Raw genomic sequence first — 17,511 nt, forward strand, 5'->3', positions numbered from 1 at the left:
GGTACATTTGGATAAATTTTTTATTGTTTTCTTGGCTAACTAAGAAGATAATGACCAAAATAAGGTGTCAATAAAGTTTTGGGATGGCAGATGTAGATTCCCTATTTTTAATGTCAGTAGCTTGGTGAGGTGCTTTAATTTATGGGCCCTTTTGCTTAACCTAAAATATTGATTGTAACACATCTTGTGAGTAATTTAGAGATTAAAAAATTTAAAAATATGAATCTTTCCAAATCAAATTTTTCAAATGGAAGAGTATTTACTGATGCTATGAGAATTCAGGAACTTACCAGAGATAATAATCCTTCAGCCTTCAATGAAAGTAATAGTTGCTGCAGGGAAAAGGTAGACTAGACCCTACAACATCATTATCAGTTTACAGTTCCCTTTGGTGACAGAGGAAAAAACATGTAAGATACAGAACAAAAATATTTTTCCATGTCATGTATGTAATAAACCAACTCCAGGTTGCTTAGAGGTGCAAAGCTAACAACAAGAGAGATGTCATTGGGAAAACAAAATTAAACTTTAGCAGCATAAAATCATGGACATGTTGCCAAATTAATACAAAGCAAGAGCAGAACTGAATGTGCTTCAGGTTACTAATGGAGATAGTGAGGAACCCTTTGACTCCAACCTAGTATTAGTGAAAAAACTAAAGATCATGAGAGAAAATTCCAGGCTGACTGGAAGACATTTAAAAAAGAAAAAAAGAAAGAAACATATACAGTATTCAGCTTGTGACTGATATTCCTTGTGAATTAATCTCTTTTATTAAATGAGGTGAATTTATTCCTGGCTTAGATCTTACTGCTCTTAAAACATAATTCACGAATAGACAAATTGAATTACCCAGTTTCATTTTTGGGAAAACAACTGTGGTTTCTTCAGTAAAGATATAGGTAGGTAGGTAGGTAGGTAGATAGATGGATAGGAACATTAATTATAAGGAAGTTTAGATTTCCATGCTCAAGAGTTTGAATTGAGAATAATGATTTGCTAATTGGAGTATGAAACTGCACATAGAAAACCACTCAAGAAATGATGGCTGAGGATTTTCTAAAGCTGAAGATAGACATGAAGTAATATATTTCAGAAACCCAAAACAGAACAATAAGAAGATGAAAGTGGAGATGGAGAAGAGGAAAGGAGAATAGGGTGAACAGAGAGAGAGGAAGGGAGAAAGGGAAAGGAAGAGGAGGAAAAAAGAAGAGAAAAGATTTCTACTTAGATATATTATTGTGAAACTTCAGAAGAGAAAGGGCAAGGAGAAAAATCTTTGAAATGGCCAGATAAAAAGGTAAATAGCCTTAAATAGTCTTAAATGAGGTGAAATTTAGTTGAATTTCTAGCTTCTTAAGCACAATTATAGAAGCCAGAAGATTTGGAACAATAATTCTCGTTAACATTAGAATTGATTGGTCAATGTTGCACGTTGCAATTCTCAAGTAATCACTAAAACAGTTGTCAAAATGTATGACTTTCAAAATAACAAATGAAAGAGTAATAAAAAAATGACTAATCTAAAAGAGTACAAGGAATCAAGGAGGAAAAATAACAAGAAAATAGATCATGTTGGGGAACATGGAAACCACATGGTAAGATGATACATTTAGAACCATATATATGAGTGTTATGGTTTGGATGTAAGGTGTCCCCACATGTGAGAAAATGCAAGAAGGTTCAGAGAAAAAATGATTGGGTTATCAGAGCCTTAACCCAATCAGTGAATTAATCACCTATTAGGATTAATTGAGTGGTAATTGAAGGCAGGTGGGGTGTGGCTGGATAAGGTGGGGCACTAGGAGCCTGGCTTTGGGATATATATTTGTATGGCAAGTGGACATCTTTCTCTTCTGCTTTCTGATCATAATGTGAGCTGCTTCCCTCTGCTACACTCTCCCACCATTATGTCTTGTCTCACCTTGAGTCCTGAGAAATGGAGCCTGCTGTCTATGGACTGAGACCTCGGAAACTGTGAACCCCCAAATAAACTTTTTCTCTTCTCAATTGTGCTGATCAGGTCTTTAAGTCACAGCAACAACAAATCTGATTAAAACAACAAGGAATTGCCATAATTTAAAATAATTAATTTTTTACCTAAAATATTGTTATATCATGTTTTAAAATTTCACTATATGCTATTTGCAAGAAGCATATCTAAAACATAGCATTGAGAAAAATCCAAGTTTATAAATGGAAAAAATATAACACTAACTTAAAGAAAATTAGTTGATAATTTTAATATAATAAAGCCAAAAGCCAAAGGCATTACTAAAGTTAAAGTGACTTCATAATGATAGAAGAATTTAATTTCCCAACTAAAATATGAATTTTAATATTATCTTACCTAATAATCCTTTAATATACAAGTATGTCTTCCTATATAAAGTTTCAATATCCAAATTCTTATTAAAACAACCTACAAGAAGTTATCCAAAAATTCTACTCAAGGGTAGAAAACGTCCCAGAATCTACATACATATCACAACAAAAACCATTCACATTGCTCATAGCTCAGGTTACAGTATGTGCAGTACTACGAATGTCCTTTTTCTAGTTGCTTAGCTCCTTAAAGTCTCCTGCTTCCTTCTGCCAACACCTTGAGCCCAAATCAATCTAGGTTCAATTTAGATGGTATTTTGTTCTTATATCACCATACTTTCAGTGAAATGGAAAAGAATATATACAGCAAAATTTACTTTTAAATGTATCCAAAAGTTTAATATGTTGCCTTTTAAAAGGAGAGATGGTTTAAATAAGAAAGAGCTTCTAGGCAGCAGGTTCCTAGTGTTCTGAAATATTTCATTTTTAATATGAGCAATGATATTCACATGATATATACATGATATATAGTTCTTCATTAATTTTATAGAGTTTTGCAAACATTCTATGTGGTTAGTATGAAGTAGAAAATACCATAGATGGCTTAGTATGACCTAATATGTCAAAGAGAATGAATCTCACCAAAATCTAGAACCTCAGTGAAGTTTCTGGCATCCAATTATATATATTTCCTGTCAAGACACCCCTACAAAGTGAAAGATAAGTTGTTGAATCTGTAAACACCTATCACCAATGTAAACACATAATGTTTGTTGGACCACTATGAATTGGGGAGGGATTTGTGTGTGATATTTTGCTCAGTTGACATCAAATCTTACAAACTTTGAGACATTGAGCATAAAAGAAGGGTTGCCAGCTTATCCAGGATGCAGGCATGAAGTTCTGCCAGTGCTCACTAATGATCCAGAAGTTCCAATATGGCCAAAGTGTCTGTGGCAGATCAAGAGGTTGACTGGGTGGTCAGGGACATGGGAGTGTCAAGCTTGTGGAAGGGACATCCAGGAAGTTTATGGAAGACATATGAGATTATGTCTCTCAAAATAGATTCAGAGTATAAAGATACTTGTTATATTAATATGCTCCGCTGAAGAAAAAGGTTACTCATTATGCAAATTCTTATTATACAGAAAACGAGGATGTAAGCTTTATACAAGCCTAAAATATTATTATCCTCTCCAAATGCCCACACAGTTTAGCCTTTTTTCTGGACTAATGCAAATCCAAATAAGTAAATAAATATTGTGATAAATATTGGAGAATTCTCGTGAAAGCTGGGCTTGGCAAGGAGTGCTTGGCAGGAGCGTGCATGCTAAAGTGGGGCAGGAGACAGGCAGGGAACCACCATCAAGGGGTCTGGGTTTGTCACTTCTGGAATCTCTGCAATCCGTTGTCGCTGCATCCTCACTTTGCTGCCTTGACTGCCTGCAACCTGGTGCTGATCCTGCACAGGTGAGAGCACCTGGAACATGGAGAATTCTTCAATGGCTAGCACGACCTTGGACCATAGCCTGGTTGGCCACGAGGAATGCTGGTTAGGCAGGCACTGAGAGATGCTAGCAAGCCATGAATTTGATATCTACTTTACCTGGGTGCAGAAAAGGGCAATCTGAACCCTCTGGAAAGTGCTGAATACCATTGATTAGATGTGGCTGCCAGCTGCAGGTGGTGAGGATTGGGAGCCTCGATGAGCCACACTATGGGAGTCTGACTGACCTCAATAAAGCACAAATTGCTGCCAAGAAATGGAGGCCCACCTCCAATGGATCCTGATCATCCCTGCTACAGCAATTTCAGTAAGGATCACATATATGCAGGCCTTAATGAGGATCAGCTACCCTTCTGTGAAAGTGTGAAGAACACTATTGCCTAAGTTCTTCTCTTCTGAAATGAATAAATCCCTCACCAAATCAAGGAGGGGAAACGAGTTCTGACTGCCATCCATGGCAACAGCTTTAAGGGCATCAATGAGCATTAGGAGTGTCTCTCTGAAGAGGCCATGATGGAGCTGAACTTGCCAATTGGGATTCCCATTGTCTATGAATTGGACAAGAACTTGAAGCCCATCAAGCCCATGTAGTTCCTGGGGTTGAAGAGACCTTTGGTGGAACTGTCGCTGCTCAGAACAAGAAATAAATGCAAAACAGTACACACTTGTACCAAGGAATGCCCTGCCCATCCTTTCCTCTGCACCTATCTCTTGCATGTATCACACTGACCACATCTGTAGGCATTTTAAGTTGCAACTGCTAATGGGGAATGGTAGCTTTCATTTTAATTTTAACATTTAGTCTCCTGCACCCACTCTCTTCATAGAATCTAGTCAGAATAGGACCCTGGGACACAGATTGTCAGTCCAAGCCCAGGTAAGGCTCCTCTTATTAGGGAGAGTTGAAGTTGTGATTCTGGCTTTTTCTAAGTGCCATATAAGAACCTCCTTTAGAACAGAATAGGGAGGAACTAATAAAGAAGAAGCATGAGAAGAGAGACAATTTATGTTCCTGAGATCCCATTCTGTACTATACTGTAGTCAGGTCTTAGGGTGGGGCAAGGGGAGGGAGCCTCTAGTTATTCCAGTGAAATATAAATGTAACTCACATGGCAATTTAAAAAAAAAAAAAGGTATTTCCTCCCTGACCCCAGAGGAGCTAGTTCTAGAAGGTTGGTATCAATACTGAATTAAGTTTGTGTTACACTTACTTTCATAAAAAGAAAAACATGTATATATATATAATACCACCCTTCTGGTGTTTCTAGTGGTGATTAAATAGTCCCACTTGTGATTACCAGAAAATAAGCCATTTCTCACAACACGTGGGATAAGCTCCTTGGCCTCTAAGGTGTGTATATCTTTCTATATATCTTAGAATTCCTCCTCTGCCTTGTTTTGTAGTAGCAAAATGCATCTTGATCATGTGTAAGTGTGTCTTTCACTCCGATTTCTGAACCATGTTCCAGTTGCTTGGCCCTGCCACTAGGGGCCAGTACTCATTTTAAGAATAACTGTACAAAATTTTTTGTCCAGATCAGTATGCCAAAAGAGTGATATGAAATTTAAAAAAGAAGAAGAAAATGTAATAATATGCATATGTCACATTCTTTAAGTGAAATTCAATATGAAATTTTCAAAAGAATATCCAAAAGCCAATTCTTGTGAAAATTTTAGAACACCATAGACTAAAAAGAAAATATTCTTGCAATTAGCATTATGTAAAGGGAAAAATAATGAGATTAACAAATTTTATGACCTGTTGGATTTAGCCATAATGATAACCAAAGTAAATGTATAGCCTCGAATGTTTTGCTAATTACCAAAAAAAAAAAAAAAAAAAACTAAAAACTATGGATTCTTTTATTTTTTTACAGTTATTTATTTTAAGAAGCTAGAAAAATAAGATACAAAATACAAAGGAATAATTAATAGAAGAAGGAAATATGGTGGAATAGAGAAAGGGTACATTTTTTAGCAACTCCGTGGCCTGGGATTCAAGCAGAAGGAGTGTGGCTTCTCAATGAAGTGGGGGACAGAAGGGATTCACTGAAATTCAATACTGGATGGTAAGAGAATCTTAGAGACACAGAAAGTCAGGTTCTTTGAACATAGGACAAGAAAGAGTACTTTGGAGCTAGGCTGGTGGCACCAGCAACACCAGTTTATCTCAGAGGGGAGGAGTGACTGGCAGAAAGAGACAAAAACAGAGTGAATAAATTTGGCACAAAAGAATCTGTAGAACAGAGAGACAATCTGCACTATAATCTGTTGTTTGAAAAGTACTCTGCATTTCTTGGAGAGCTGAAGCAAAGGGCCATCTTGAAACACCCACATTGTGGCTTTCTGCTTCAGAGCCCAGGAGATCAAAGTAGGCTGTTTGCTGTGTTTTTCTCACCTAACCAGTGGAGTATAGCCAAAGTTATGGCATGTAACTGTTAAGGCTAGATGATTAAAGACATTGCTGCTTTCATTTGTGTTCTTAGGTCACTTGTTCTAGAGCAAGGTGGCTACTGTATTGTGAGAACATGCTAGTAGCTTGAGAGTGATTTCCATATGATGAGGAGCGGAAGCCCTCTAACAGCCAATGCTAAGTTACCAGCCAAGAGTGAGCAATCTAAATTAGATCCCTCAGCCCTTGTTAGTCCTTCAGAAAACTGCAATTCTAATCACAATCTTAATCATAGGGATTTCTCTATGGCATTTTTAGTAACAGAGGCATAATTTTCAAATAATGCTGTCTTATAATTCTTCTAACAAATAAAATAGTGTAATCTCTGGAACAAGGAATACATGTGGAAGTATGTATAAAGAAAGGTGAAAAAAGAATAAATAATAAATGAAAGAGCAGAACAAAGGGAGAAAAGACTTATTCTATTATTAGGGAAAATGAGAAACTAGAAGAGGATTGATTAAAGTGAAAAAAGCAGGGGAATATGTCCATAAATCTCTGTGACACAAGAATTGCATGTACATTACAAATAATTATCATTTTATGATGGGTCTGAATTTTCATGGTGTCAATGAATAAATTGATACTCATAGGTAAATCTTCTTCATCTCACATATTGAATTCCTTTTAGAATCACAGAAAACATCATTCCAACCCCATCCTCTAGATTCCCAGAAAACTATTGTAGCACACTGCTCTGCAGAAAAATTGGGCTCATTTTGGTGCCAGAATCTAAAGAGAAACAAAGGTAAATAGAATTATTCAATGAATGCATAGTGACTGATCAGAAAGTATATAAGTTTGATGTCTAGCAAAATTGTGTTGAGAACATTGGGAGAGAGCATTCTAACAGTTTCTACCTTTTCTCATACTGCCCCTCACCAAAAATTTAAGCATGGAAGCACATTTTCATGTGTTTGTCTAACATTCTCCATGATGTGGTGAACCTCAGCCTGCAATCTGATGTTGACTTCCTCCTCTTTACAGAGCCATTTTCCTGACCTAGCTTATTAACAATTTCTTTCGTACCAGCACATCATAGAAGCTTCCTCTTTATATCCATTTATAAACAAGCATTTACATGCCTCTTGATAAGCTTCTCTGTTCTCATACAGCTGCCTTAAATGAGCATCAGGTACCTGAGTCTAAACATAAATAAGTTACCCTGCCTCTCAGGAATACACTATGGAGCAGGGCTGGGTAGTTGGTCATTAGTTTTGGAATTAAAGACAATTTTACTACTAATTTATCTTGCTATTAATCAAATGAATTAATCTTCTCAGGGATTAGATTCCTCATCTACAAAAACAAATCTTAATAAAGGTGTCTAGATAACTCACAAGATTGTGTGAGAGTAAAATAAGGTAGTACATAATTAAATTCCTTTTTAAAGGCCACAAAAGTATAATTACATAATTGTTAAAATTACACATAGTTCTAACCCAGATATTTTGAATATTACTTATTAGAATTAATTTAAGTGGCTACTTATGTTTACAAGTCTATAGAAAACAATGCAATGACTAAGAGCACCATTTTTGGATAGCCATGGGATTGAAACAGAGTTTCTCATCATATTCATTCAATAATCTTGAGCAAACTTTTTCATTTTTCCTCTGAAAAGTGAATTCTAAAACAGAGAACTTTTCTTAAAATTTAAGAGTGTTCACTTAGTAAGAATTTAATAATTGTTAGATTATGTTATCATCATTATAATTATTAATATTAATAGTCTCAAGATATTAACAAAATTTCCTAGATTTTCTAAGTGTACAAGGTCCTAAATTTCATTAATCTAGGTCTGAACTCACCTGACATTTTTTTCGAAAGGTGTATGATCAATCCATTGCCAATTATTATTCCCTTGTGGATCAGAGAGCCCCAGAAAATAAGAAAATGTTTCATTCAGCTGCTGGATAATGAAATTCTGCATGAAAAAAATAGGACTTAATAGACTTTGGAATTTCCTTATTAAACAGAATAAGTGTTTTTAATATCCTTTAAAGTATACTAAGAAAACACAGGATGCAAGGAACAGTCACATGGTGGCACACTAACCAAATATGCAGGCAAAAAACATCATCATTGCAAGGAGAAAGTGCTAACCCATAAATTCCCACCATTCATTCTTTCCTTTACCAAGAGACAGAAGGGTTTTAAATGGCCATAAGTTCATTTTTGTGCTTTTGACCACTTTTTTATTTTATATGTTAAGATGCTGTGATGGTTAGTTTCATGTTTCTACCTGACTGGGCCAAGGGGTGCCCAGATTAAAACTTTATTTCTGGGCATGTCTGTAAGTATGTTTCCAGGTATTATTAGCATCAGACTATGCAGAATCAGTAAGTAGATTGCCCTCCTCAGGGTGGATGAGCATCATCCAATTTGTTGAGAGGAACAGAATAAAAAACAAAGGAAGGTATGATTTGTCTTATATTTCATATTCTTTGCAATCAATGATTCCTGGACAAAGTTATGAAATAAATTTAGTAGTGTTCAACTATAAAGTAATAAGCATGCTTTAGGGCAACAGTAAAAAAGAAAAGAAAAAGAAAAAGGAGGAATTTATCCTATTTTCTTTGCTGTCTGCCTGACCAAGCTGTTATACCATTGGCTCCCCTTATTTTCAGGACTTCAGATCTGAACTGCAGTTACATCACTGGTTTTCTTGAGTGTCCTGAAAATTCAGCAAAGTTGCAGGATACAAAATCAACATACAAAAATCAGTAATATTTTCTTACACTAACAATAAACATAAAATAAGAAATTTATTTCTTCCTTAATTTTCTTTCTGAAAAGAAAATTAAGGAAGAAATAAATTTACAATAAAATCTAAAAAAAATACTTAAAAAAAAAACTTAACCTAGGTCAGGAGAGACATTGACAAAGAAAAATAAAGAAGACACAGATAAATGGAAAAGCATTTCATGTTCATAGATTTGTAAACTTCATATAGTTAAAATATCCATACTCTCCGAAGCAATCTACAGATTCAAAGTGATCCCTATCAAAATCCAAATGTCATTTTTTCACAGGTATAGGAAAAAATCTTAACATCCATGTTGAATCTCAAAGGACTCCTGATAGGCAAAGCAATCTTTAAAAAGAAGAACAAAGAAGACTCCTACTTTCTTATTTCAAAATATATTCCAAAACTGTTTTGTAATCAAAGCAGTATAGTAATAGCATGCAAACAGACATATAGACCAACAGAAAACAATCAGAGTCCAGAAATAAACCTTGACATATGTGGTCAAATTATCTTCAACAAGGTGCCAAGACCACACAATGGAGAAAGGATCATCTCTTTAATAAATGATGCTGGATATACTGCATATCCAAATACAAAAGAGTAAAGTTGGGCCTTTATCTATGACAAACACAAAAGTTACCCAAATATTTCAAAGATCTGAATGTAAGGTGTAAAACTGTAAAACTCCTAGAAGAAAACATAAGGGGAAATCTTCCTGACATTGGAATTGGCAATGTATTCTGGAATATGACACCAAAAGCACAGGTAAAAAAGCAAAAATATACCAATAGGACTATATCAAACCAAAAAGCATCTATGCAGCAAAATAAGCAAACAACTAATGAAAAAGTAGTCCATTTAATGGGAGAAAATATTTGGAAATCATAAATGATAAGTTGTTTATATCCGAACTGCAAAGAACACATACAACTTAACAACAGCAAAATAAGTAACCCAATTAAAACATGGGTGAAATACCTGACTAAACTTTTCTCCAAATAAATATATAAATGGCCAATAAGCATATATAACAATGTTCAACATCACTAAGCATTAGAAGAAGGCAAATGAAAACCTTGAGATATCACTATATACCCACTAAAATTGCCAGAATAAAAAGAAAAAATAGAAAATAGCAAGTGTTGGCATATGTAAATATATTCATATGAATGAATTTCATTCCACCTTAAAAAGGAAAAAAAATGCTGTTACAAGCAACAATATAGATGAACCTTGCAGACATCATGCTAAATGAAATAAGCCAGTCACAGAAAGAGAAATATGATATGATTCCACTTACATGAGGAATCTAAGGGAGTCAAACTACAGAAGCAAAAGATGGAAGAGTGATTGCTGTGGCCTTTGTAGATTGAAAAATGGGTAGTTGTTGTTCAGTGGAAAGAAAGTTTCAGTTTTGCAAGATGAAAAATCCTAGAGATCAGTTGCACCAAAATGTGAACACAATAAACACAACTGAACTATGCACTTAAAATGGGTAAGAGTAAACTTTGCTATATTATTTGCTACAATTAAAAGATGTTTGATGAAAACTAAAGATGGAAAAAATACCTGTTCTGCTTCTGTATTAATCACCACCAAATGTGCCCCCATTTCAGCACATTTCTCTTCGCTCTTAGCCCAAAAATGTTGTTCAGTAGAAATGAGGTAGCAGCTTGAACCAAATGGCTTCCAAGTACTTGGGCAACATCCCCAGACTTTTTCTGTATTATATGAAAGAGAAATGTGATTGCAAGGTGAGACAAATTAGATGAAAGAGATATGTTCTATACACATAAAACTTCCAGGATCTGTGGTTGTTATCTAGAGTTGGTTTCTTAATTCAGGTATTAACTTTTACATGCCCAGACTTTTTCTGTATTATATGAAAGAGAAATGTGATTGCAAGGTGAGACAAATTAGATGAAAGAGATATGTTCTATACACATAAAACTTCCAGGATCTGTGGTTGTTATCTAGAGTTGGTTTCTTAATTCAGGTATTAACTTTTCTCTGAATTATATAATTTGGGGGTCACAGAATTGATGTTAAGTAAACATTCTTAAATATTAAGTCTTCAATATTGAATAAGTTAGCCTACGAAATTCCTCTGGGTTTTTTTTTGTTTGTTTGTTTTTCAATAATTGACTACTGAGTTAGCCTACAAAATTCCTCTGTTTTTTTTTTTTGTTTGTTTGTTTGTTTTCCAGTAATTGACTACTGGGGCTGGAGTTGTGGCTCAGTGATAGAGCGCTTGTCTAGCACATGTGAGGCACTGGATTTGATCCTCAGCACCACATAGAAATAAATTTTAAAATAATAATAATTGACTACTGTTGTTGGAGATTTTTTAGTCCTGTTGTTCCCTGTCTCTTATACATCATAAGTTCAAAGTTGTCTTGAAGTTTTAAATGACTAACACAGATGAATCTGGAAATCCAATTCTACTCATGGATCTTGAATAAGCCACCAAGTTTTAGGTTTCTGAAATGTAAATTATAACTATTAGAATTATGCCTCATTAATTATGCCTGATTAGAATTCTGGCTCTACCATTTATTTCATGTGTCTTTAAGCTAGTTATACTACCTCCTCCTCCTCCTCCACCCCTTTTATTTTTTTCTTCCTTTTCATTAACCTTTTAACATTGGGTATCAAACCCAGAGCCTCAAACATGCTAGGCCAAATATCTACCACTGAGCAACTCCACCAGCCCAATATTACCTCCTTGAGTCTGTTATTTCATCTATAAAAATAGAAATAATAAAAGCGACAACTTCATGGGGGATTTAGTCACATAATACATGAAAAACATTATAAAAGATACTTAACTCAGAATAATTACTCAATAAATGTCACTTACCACTAATTTTATCACAGTATCAAGCAATTTAAAGTGTTTTAATGATCAGTTCTCTCCCTTTTTCTCTTAGAAGTATCAGTTTGTAGGATTGAAGAAATCGATACCTAGCCATATATAAATTCACTGCCATATTTTTTATTAGACATATACTCAGCATGACTTATACTATATGTATAATTTTAGCATAATATATATGTATGCTTAAATAATTAATTCTTTAGATTTGTTTTCAATTTTTACCAAGGTATGAAAATAGAGTGCTGATAATGTGACTCAGTGATAGAGCATCAGTTAAGCATAACAAGGCACTGAGTTCAATCCTCTGCACAGCAGAAAGAAAACATAATAATATATGTAGTCTTCTAGAGGTTTTTTAAAATTTCACATGATTTGTTCATATTATTACACACAGACTTATGTTAATCATTTCTGTTGTTACATATTAAGTGATGAAAATCTATAGACTTATTCTTCCTTTAGACTTATTCTTCCTTTTATAATGCTACAAAATGAATAAAATAGACAACATATTTATCAATTCACTATTAGCTGCTTTTAGAACATTACTTATGCATTCCATTCACTAAGGATTCCTGCTTTTTACAATGCTCCTCAAAGTGCATATTAATGTATGAATTTTAAGATTTAATTATCTTTTTCAATGGTGGGTTTTGGCTTTGTCAATTAAGTTACATACTGAAACATTTTTCATATGTCAAATATAACAAATCTCAAAAAGTTGACCAAAAAAAATTGAAAACTCAGTGGCAAAGGTTTCTTAGAATTTGTGAGGTCCAGTGTGCAATCTACACCTACAACAACAAAATAAATATTCATTTTATAAAATTTATAAAATAAATATTTAAACTTGTACAACAAATATTATAAATATATATGTTCTTATGTAAATGCTGATTTTAAATCCTTCAGCTATATGCCAGGGAGTGGTATAACTGTCAAATGGTGGTTACATTCTTCATTTTTTGAGGAATCTTCATACTGCTTTTCAGAGTGGTTGAACCAATTTGCAGTCCCACCAACAATATATGAATGTAACCTTTTCCCCACATCGTCTCAAACACTTATTATTGCTTGTATTTTTGATAATTGCCATTCTGGCTATAATTTTAATTTTCATTTCTCTAATTGCTAGAGATGTTGAACATTTTTTCATATATTTGTTAATCATTCTATGTTTAAAAATATAATTATATATTTATATATTTATAAAGATAAATATTATAAACATAAACATACATGAAATATGCTTATATATAAGCTTATATATTTATTTACTCATAAATATATAAATAAAAAATTTATAAATATTTATTTATAAAAGAAATTTATTTATAAAAATCCACTGTGCTAAGAAAACCATAGGTCAGGGAAAGCAAAGAAACCATGCTTTGGATTCCCTTGCAACATATTCTTGCCAAATACCTAAAAAGAAAAAAATTTAACATCTCATAGAAATGGAAAGAAACATCTGCCTTCTTTAAAAGGTTTTGCCATAGCAATAGGGTATTCATTACTCCTGAAAAACAAGAGTCTGACACCTGCATAGATTTGGAAGCATTAAGACCATAAGACCTCCATAGACATGCGCTTTGCATATCTTTGGTATTTTGCACCATAGTGTAAAGCAGGCAACAATCCTGAACCCAATTCTCCAACATCTGATGGTATTAGGAGTGTATTTTGGAGTGTGGTGATCTAAACCTGAAATAATCTGGCTAGTAATAAAGCTAGTGATAAGAATGAAGAAGGATAGTATTAATTGGGAAACTTACTTATCAAAAATGGAAATTTATTTTAATAAAGGGTGAAAATAATGTGGAAATTGTGAGAATTATTATTTCCAGAGTTAACTTGAGCAAACGTGTGGATGTTGACAGCATTCATCAAGATCAAGAATTTCAATATATCTTGATATACATAACTAAAGCCTGATATGAGCATATAAGTTTAGAGACATTTTGAAGATATACAAGCAAAAACTCTCTCTCTCTCTCTCTCTCTCTCTCTCTCTCTCTCTCACACACACACACACACACACACACACACACACACACACACTAGAATACACCAACCTTGAGCTCAACCCTGAGTTTTCTCCGAGAAAGGGAAAGTGTAGATAAACATTGTAAATCTTTACCTGTCACCATTGTCCCTTCACTGAAGCAGATTAGATTTGAATGATATGTATGTAGTACAGACAGTCTTTTGTCATATTTGTTACTTGCAAAATGGTAAGTCACTGAAAAGGAAAGAAAAGCATGAGAATCCACCCATAGAGCCTCATGCTTTCTATCTGTACCAAGCCAGCTTAGTTCCCACCCCACCACTCTTCTTCCTTATGCAAGCCAGTAGGGACCAGCCTGAATTATGCTTGCTTATATTCATTTATCTTACTTGTTTGTCTGTCTGACGATTTATTTTTGTCTCTTCCCCCACTATAATTTAAACTCTAGATTCTACAGCAGAGATTCTGTTTTCTACATCACTTACTTGCAAATACCTAGAAAAATGACTTGCAACAAACCATGTACAGATATTTATTGACTTCCTGGAAATCTGGTATACATTATTTTAGTAATCTTGAAGAAGTCACAGGTTATATGAATATTTTCTAAATACTTCTGATTGCATGTAGCTATAGATAAACATGGTATAAATAACAACCAAGGGGAGACTTTAAACATTTGGAGATATTCTAAATATCTATATGTCTCAAATAAAAACTACCTTTCTTGTTCATGGGTGTGCATGTTAAACAACATTAAACAAAATCTATTGTCTCTCAGGTCCTGATTTGACTCTTCAATACTATTTCTCTTCTTTCACTTTTGCCTACTACTAAAGATCAATACTTTTACAAATTTCTAACTTTCTCTTGGCCCATGTTTGGCATCCTGAATTTCTGCTTCTTGACTAATGAAATAACTATTATTAACTCTCTTCTCTCTTGCACTTGATCTAGAGAACCAAAATATTTTATAACTTTGGTGATAATGATCTGTGTTTTACTTAACATTGATAGATTTATTTACTTCTCAAAGGAAAGTTCATGTATAGCAAGACTCTGACATAGCAAGCAACTTTCACTCCCTTACAGACTATTCAAGAACTATTTTTATTCACCTTATCAGTGAATCGAAAATCAAATTATAGATTGGACTAAAAAACCATGTTTGAGTTTTCTCACACAATGAACTTGAGATATTTATTTAGAGGCAAATGGAAAAAGGAAGGAATATTTTATCTCCTTACACTGTCATTATCTCATCTGAATTATTTTCCTCTCATATTTAAAGAGACACCCACATGAGTCAAATACCCCTATCTAAACTATAATCATTATGAAAGCAATCAGAGTTGCCTTCCCAATACAGGGATTTTTTGACTAGAAAACACATGATCAATGGGGGACCCAGTATTGAAAGATGGTACCTTAGGGGATCTACAAATAACACCCATGCACCTGGGAGGTCATGATTCAGCAAATGTTAACAAAGCCAGATAAAGTAAATCTAGAAGACTCCGTTGTTGAAAGATAGAGAAATAACAAGAAAGGTAGGAAGCAAAATCAAGAAAAGCATGCCATTCTGAGTAAGATATGACCTATTTGTAAGGTAAAATAGGATGAATCCCAGGGAATCTTTACAGAACATGAGAGAGAAAGAACCAAGAAAAAATGGCACCTCAGTGCCAAACTTACCGACACAGCTCACAATGAAACAAGCACTGAGGAGTATGATGGAAATCAGAGCAATGGACCAGAGCTTCAAGGACCAGCAGACTCTCTTCTCTATCAGACCAACAAGACAAATGCAAACCTCTCAGGATAGATAACATTGCTCTGAAACACAGAGCAATCTGGACAAAATTCATCAGGCAACTGTAAATTCCATTTTCATATACTTTCTTTCTTATTATTATATTCTTCTACTGATCACCTGTCTTTCTTGAATGATTAATGTTGTCTTCTGTGTTCATGTTTGATTGCTTATTCTTATAAGTGCTTCTGACTCAGAGAAATTATTCTTTCTTTCAAATTCCCAATTCTACTGCCTTGGCACAATCTCTATTGCTTAAATCTGTCCATTTTCTACCCCTTCTTTCCAGGTGACTCTTATCATATCATACATTTCTAACTTGCTATCTGGAGAAATGAAATACTCACCTCCACCTTGAGCTTGCCTTTCTTGTATCATTATGTGAGTCTCTGTGTGTTCAGAAGTTTCTAGAACCTTTTGTATCTCTCTGTCTCCCTGAAAATGTTACCCAGAGACCTGTTTTCATTCAAAGAGGCCAAGGCTCAGATAATAACAGCTCCACACTCTGATATGACTAATAAATGTCCAATGCTAATACACAAAGATCTAAAGTTTCCAGTGATTCAAAGACGTGGGAAAAACGAAAGAGGAAATTGAGAAACATACCCAAAACTGTTCCTGAAAATCTTAACAGAAATATTCAGATCATTTATTCAGTTTCTAACATGAAGTTTCTCATTAATTCCTATTCATTCCAGCATACAAAAGAAAACAAATTACATGCCCTAAAATAATTTATCTGTTGGCCTAAATAAATTGCTACCTAACACACCTTTATATTGGGTACTTCTTTTATGTAATGCTTAATTTCACATGTCCTAAGAAGTAAAAAAAAAAAAGTCTGGTTGAATCAATATGTCTTAAGGGTTAATAAACAACAGAAAGACCCATGAACATTGTTTCAAAACTGTGACTCAGGCTCTACAGACATTTTCAAGACCCAAACAACCACCAGATGCTTTTCCCAGGATGGTGATTGTTGTACATGTTCCATCTTCCTCTGACTCTATGGCAATTAAGTAAAAACAGCAAGATGCATTTGGTTTCTTACAAGCCAAATATATATATATATATTTACATTAAAATTACTTGCAGGTAATGTTTGTTATTTGTTAAACATTATAATTTCCTGCAGCAATTATGACATTCTCATTCTTCTGTAGAAGAAATATATATATATATATATATATATATATATATATATATATATATATATAATTTGAAGAAAAAGATACTGCAGCAGTGAAGAGTTTCAGAAGTGAATGAGGAAAAATGTACCTGAAAATAGTCAACCAGCTACAGGGTATCCCCCACCACTTCAGATTCTCAGTGAAAGCCGTACTGTGGGGTCTATGATATCTTCTTTAGAACCTGAGAAAACGATGCAGTGTATGCATTTTTAGGCTAGATGGCACCACCTGGTTCAAAGCAAGCAGAAGGCCAGGCAAAGCACTAAGTATGAGCCTTGAGCATTTTGCCTTAAGCATCTTGAAAAATGAGTCTCTATTGCTTTTATAAAATAACAAAATTATCTTGGCTTCAAAGGAAATATGCTTAGTGTTATAATAAATAGTTTAGTTTGTGTTCTTGCATCCAAACAAAGTAAATACATAATTAAAATGTGAATATTATGGTGAGGAAAATGGAAGATGAACATAAAATTTTAAGTAGATATCATGGGATAGTATTATAATCTGCCAAGGCATTTATGTACTTCAGTGATTTTACAAAGAAAGCACCCTTGTTTTCAAAACATTTTTATTGTAGCATCAGGGT

At 34.1% G+C, this 17,511-nt stretch overlaps 1 protein-coding gene and 2 pseudogenes across 1 annotated transcript; 2 read left to right on the forward strand and 1 right to left on the reverse strand.

Annotated features, from left to right (window-relative positions):
• The first annotated feature begins 3,896 nt into the window (after positions 1-3,896).
• Positions 3,897-4,423, forward strand: LOC114080734 (phosphoglycerate mutase 1-like; annotated as a pseudogene).
• A 1,281-nt stretch (positions 4,424-5,704) lies between these two features.
• On the reverse strand, positions 5,705-16,201 carry Clec6a (C-type lectin domain containing 6A). Its single transcript, XM_027922332.2, has 6 exons — positions 16,083-16,201; positions 15,618-15,707; positions 14,055-14,156; positions 10,606-10,757; positions 8,096-8,211; positions 5,705-7,016 (listed from the first exon to the last, which is right to left on the reverse strand). The coding sequence occupies exons 1-6, from the start codon at positions 16,111-16,113 to the stop codon at positions 6,872-6,874; spliced, it is 636 nt and encodes a 211-aa protein (XP_027778133.1). The 5' UTR covers positions 16,114-16,201; the 3' UTR covers positions 5,705-6,871.
• Positions 16,202-16,704: 503 nt separating this feature from the next.
• Positions 16,705-17,191, forward strand: LOC114080736 (adapter SH3BGRL pseudogene; annotated as a pseudogene).
• Positions 17,192-17,511: the final 320 nt, after the last annotated feature.

The sequence above is a fragment of the Marmota flaviventris genome, chromosome 3, assembly GCF_047511675.1.
Source record: "Marmota flaviventris isolate mMarFla1 chromosome 3, mMarFla1.hap1, whole genome shotgun sequence".
Taxonomy (NCBI): Eukaryota; Metazoa; Chordata; class Mammalia; order Rodentia; family Sciuridae; genus Marmota; species Marmota flaviventris.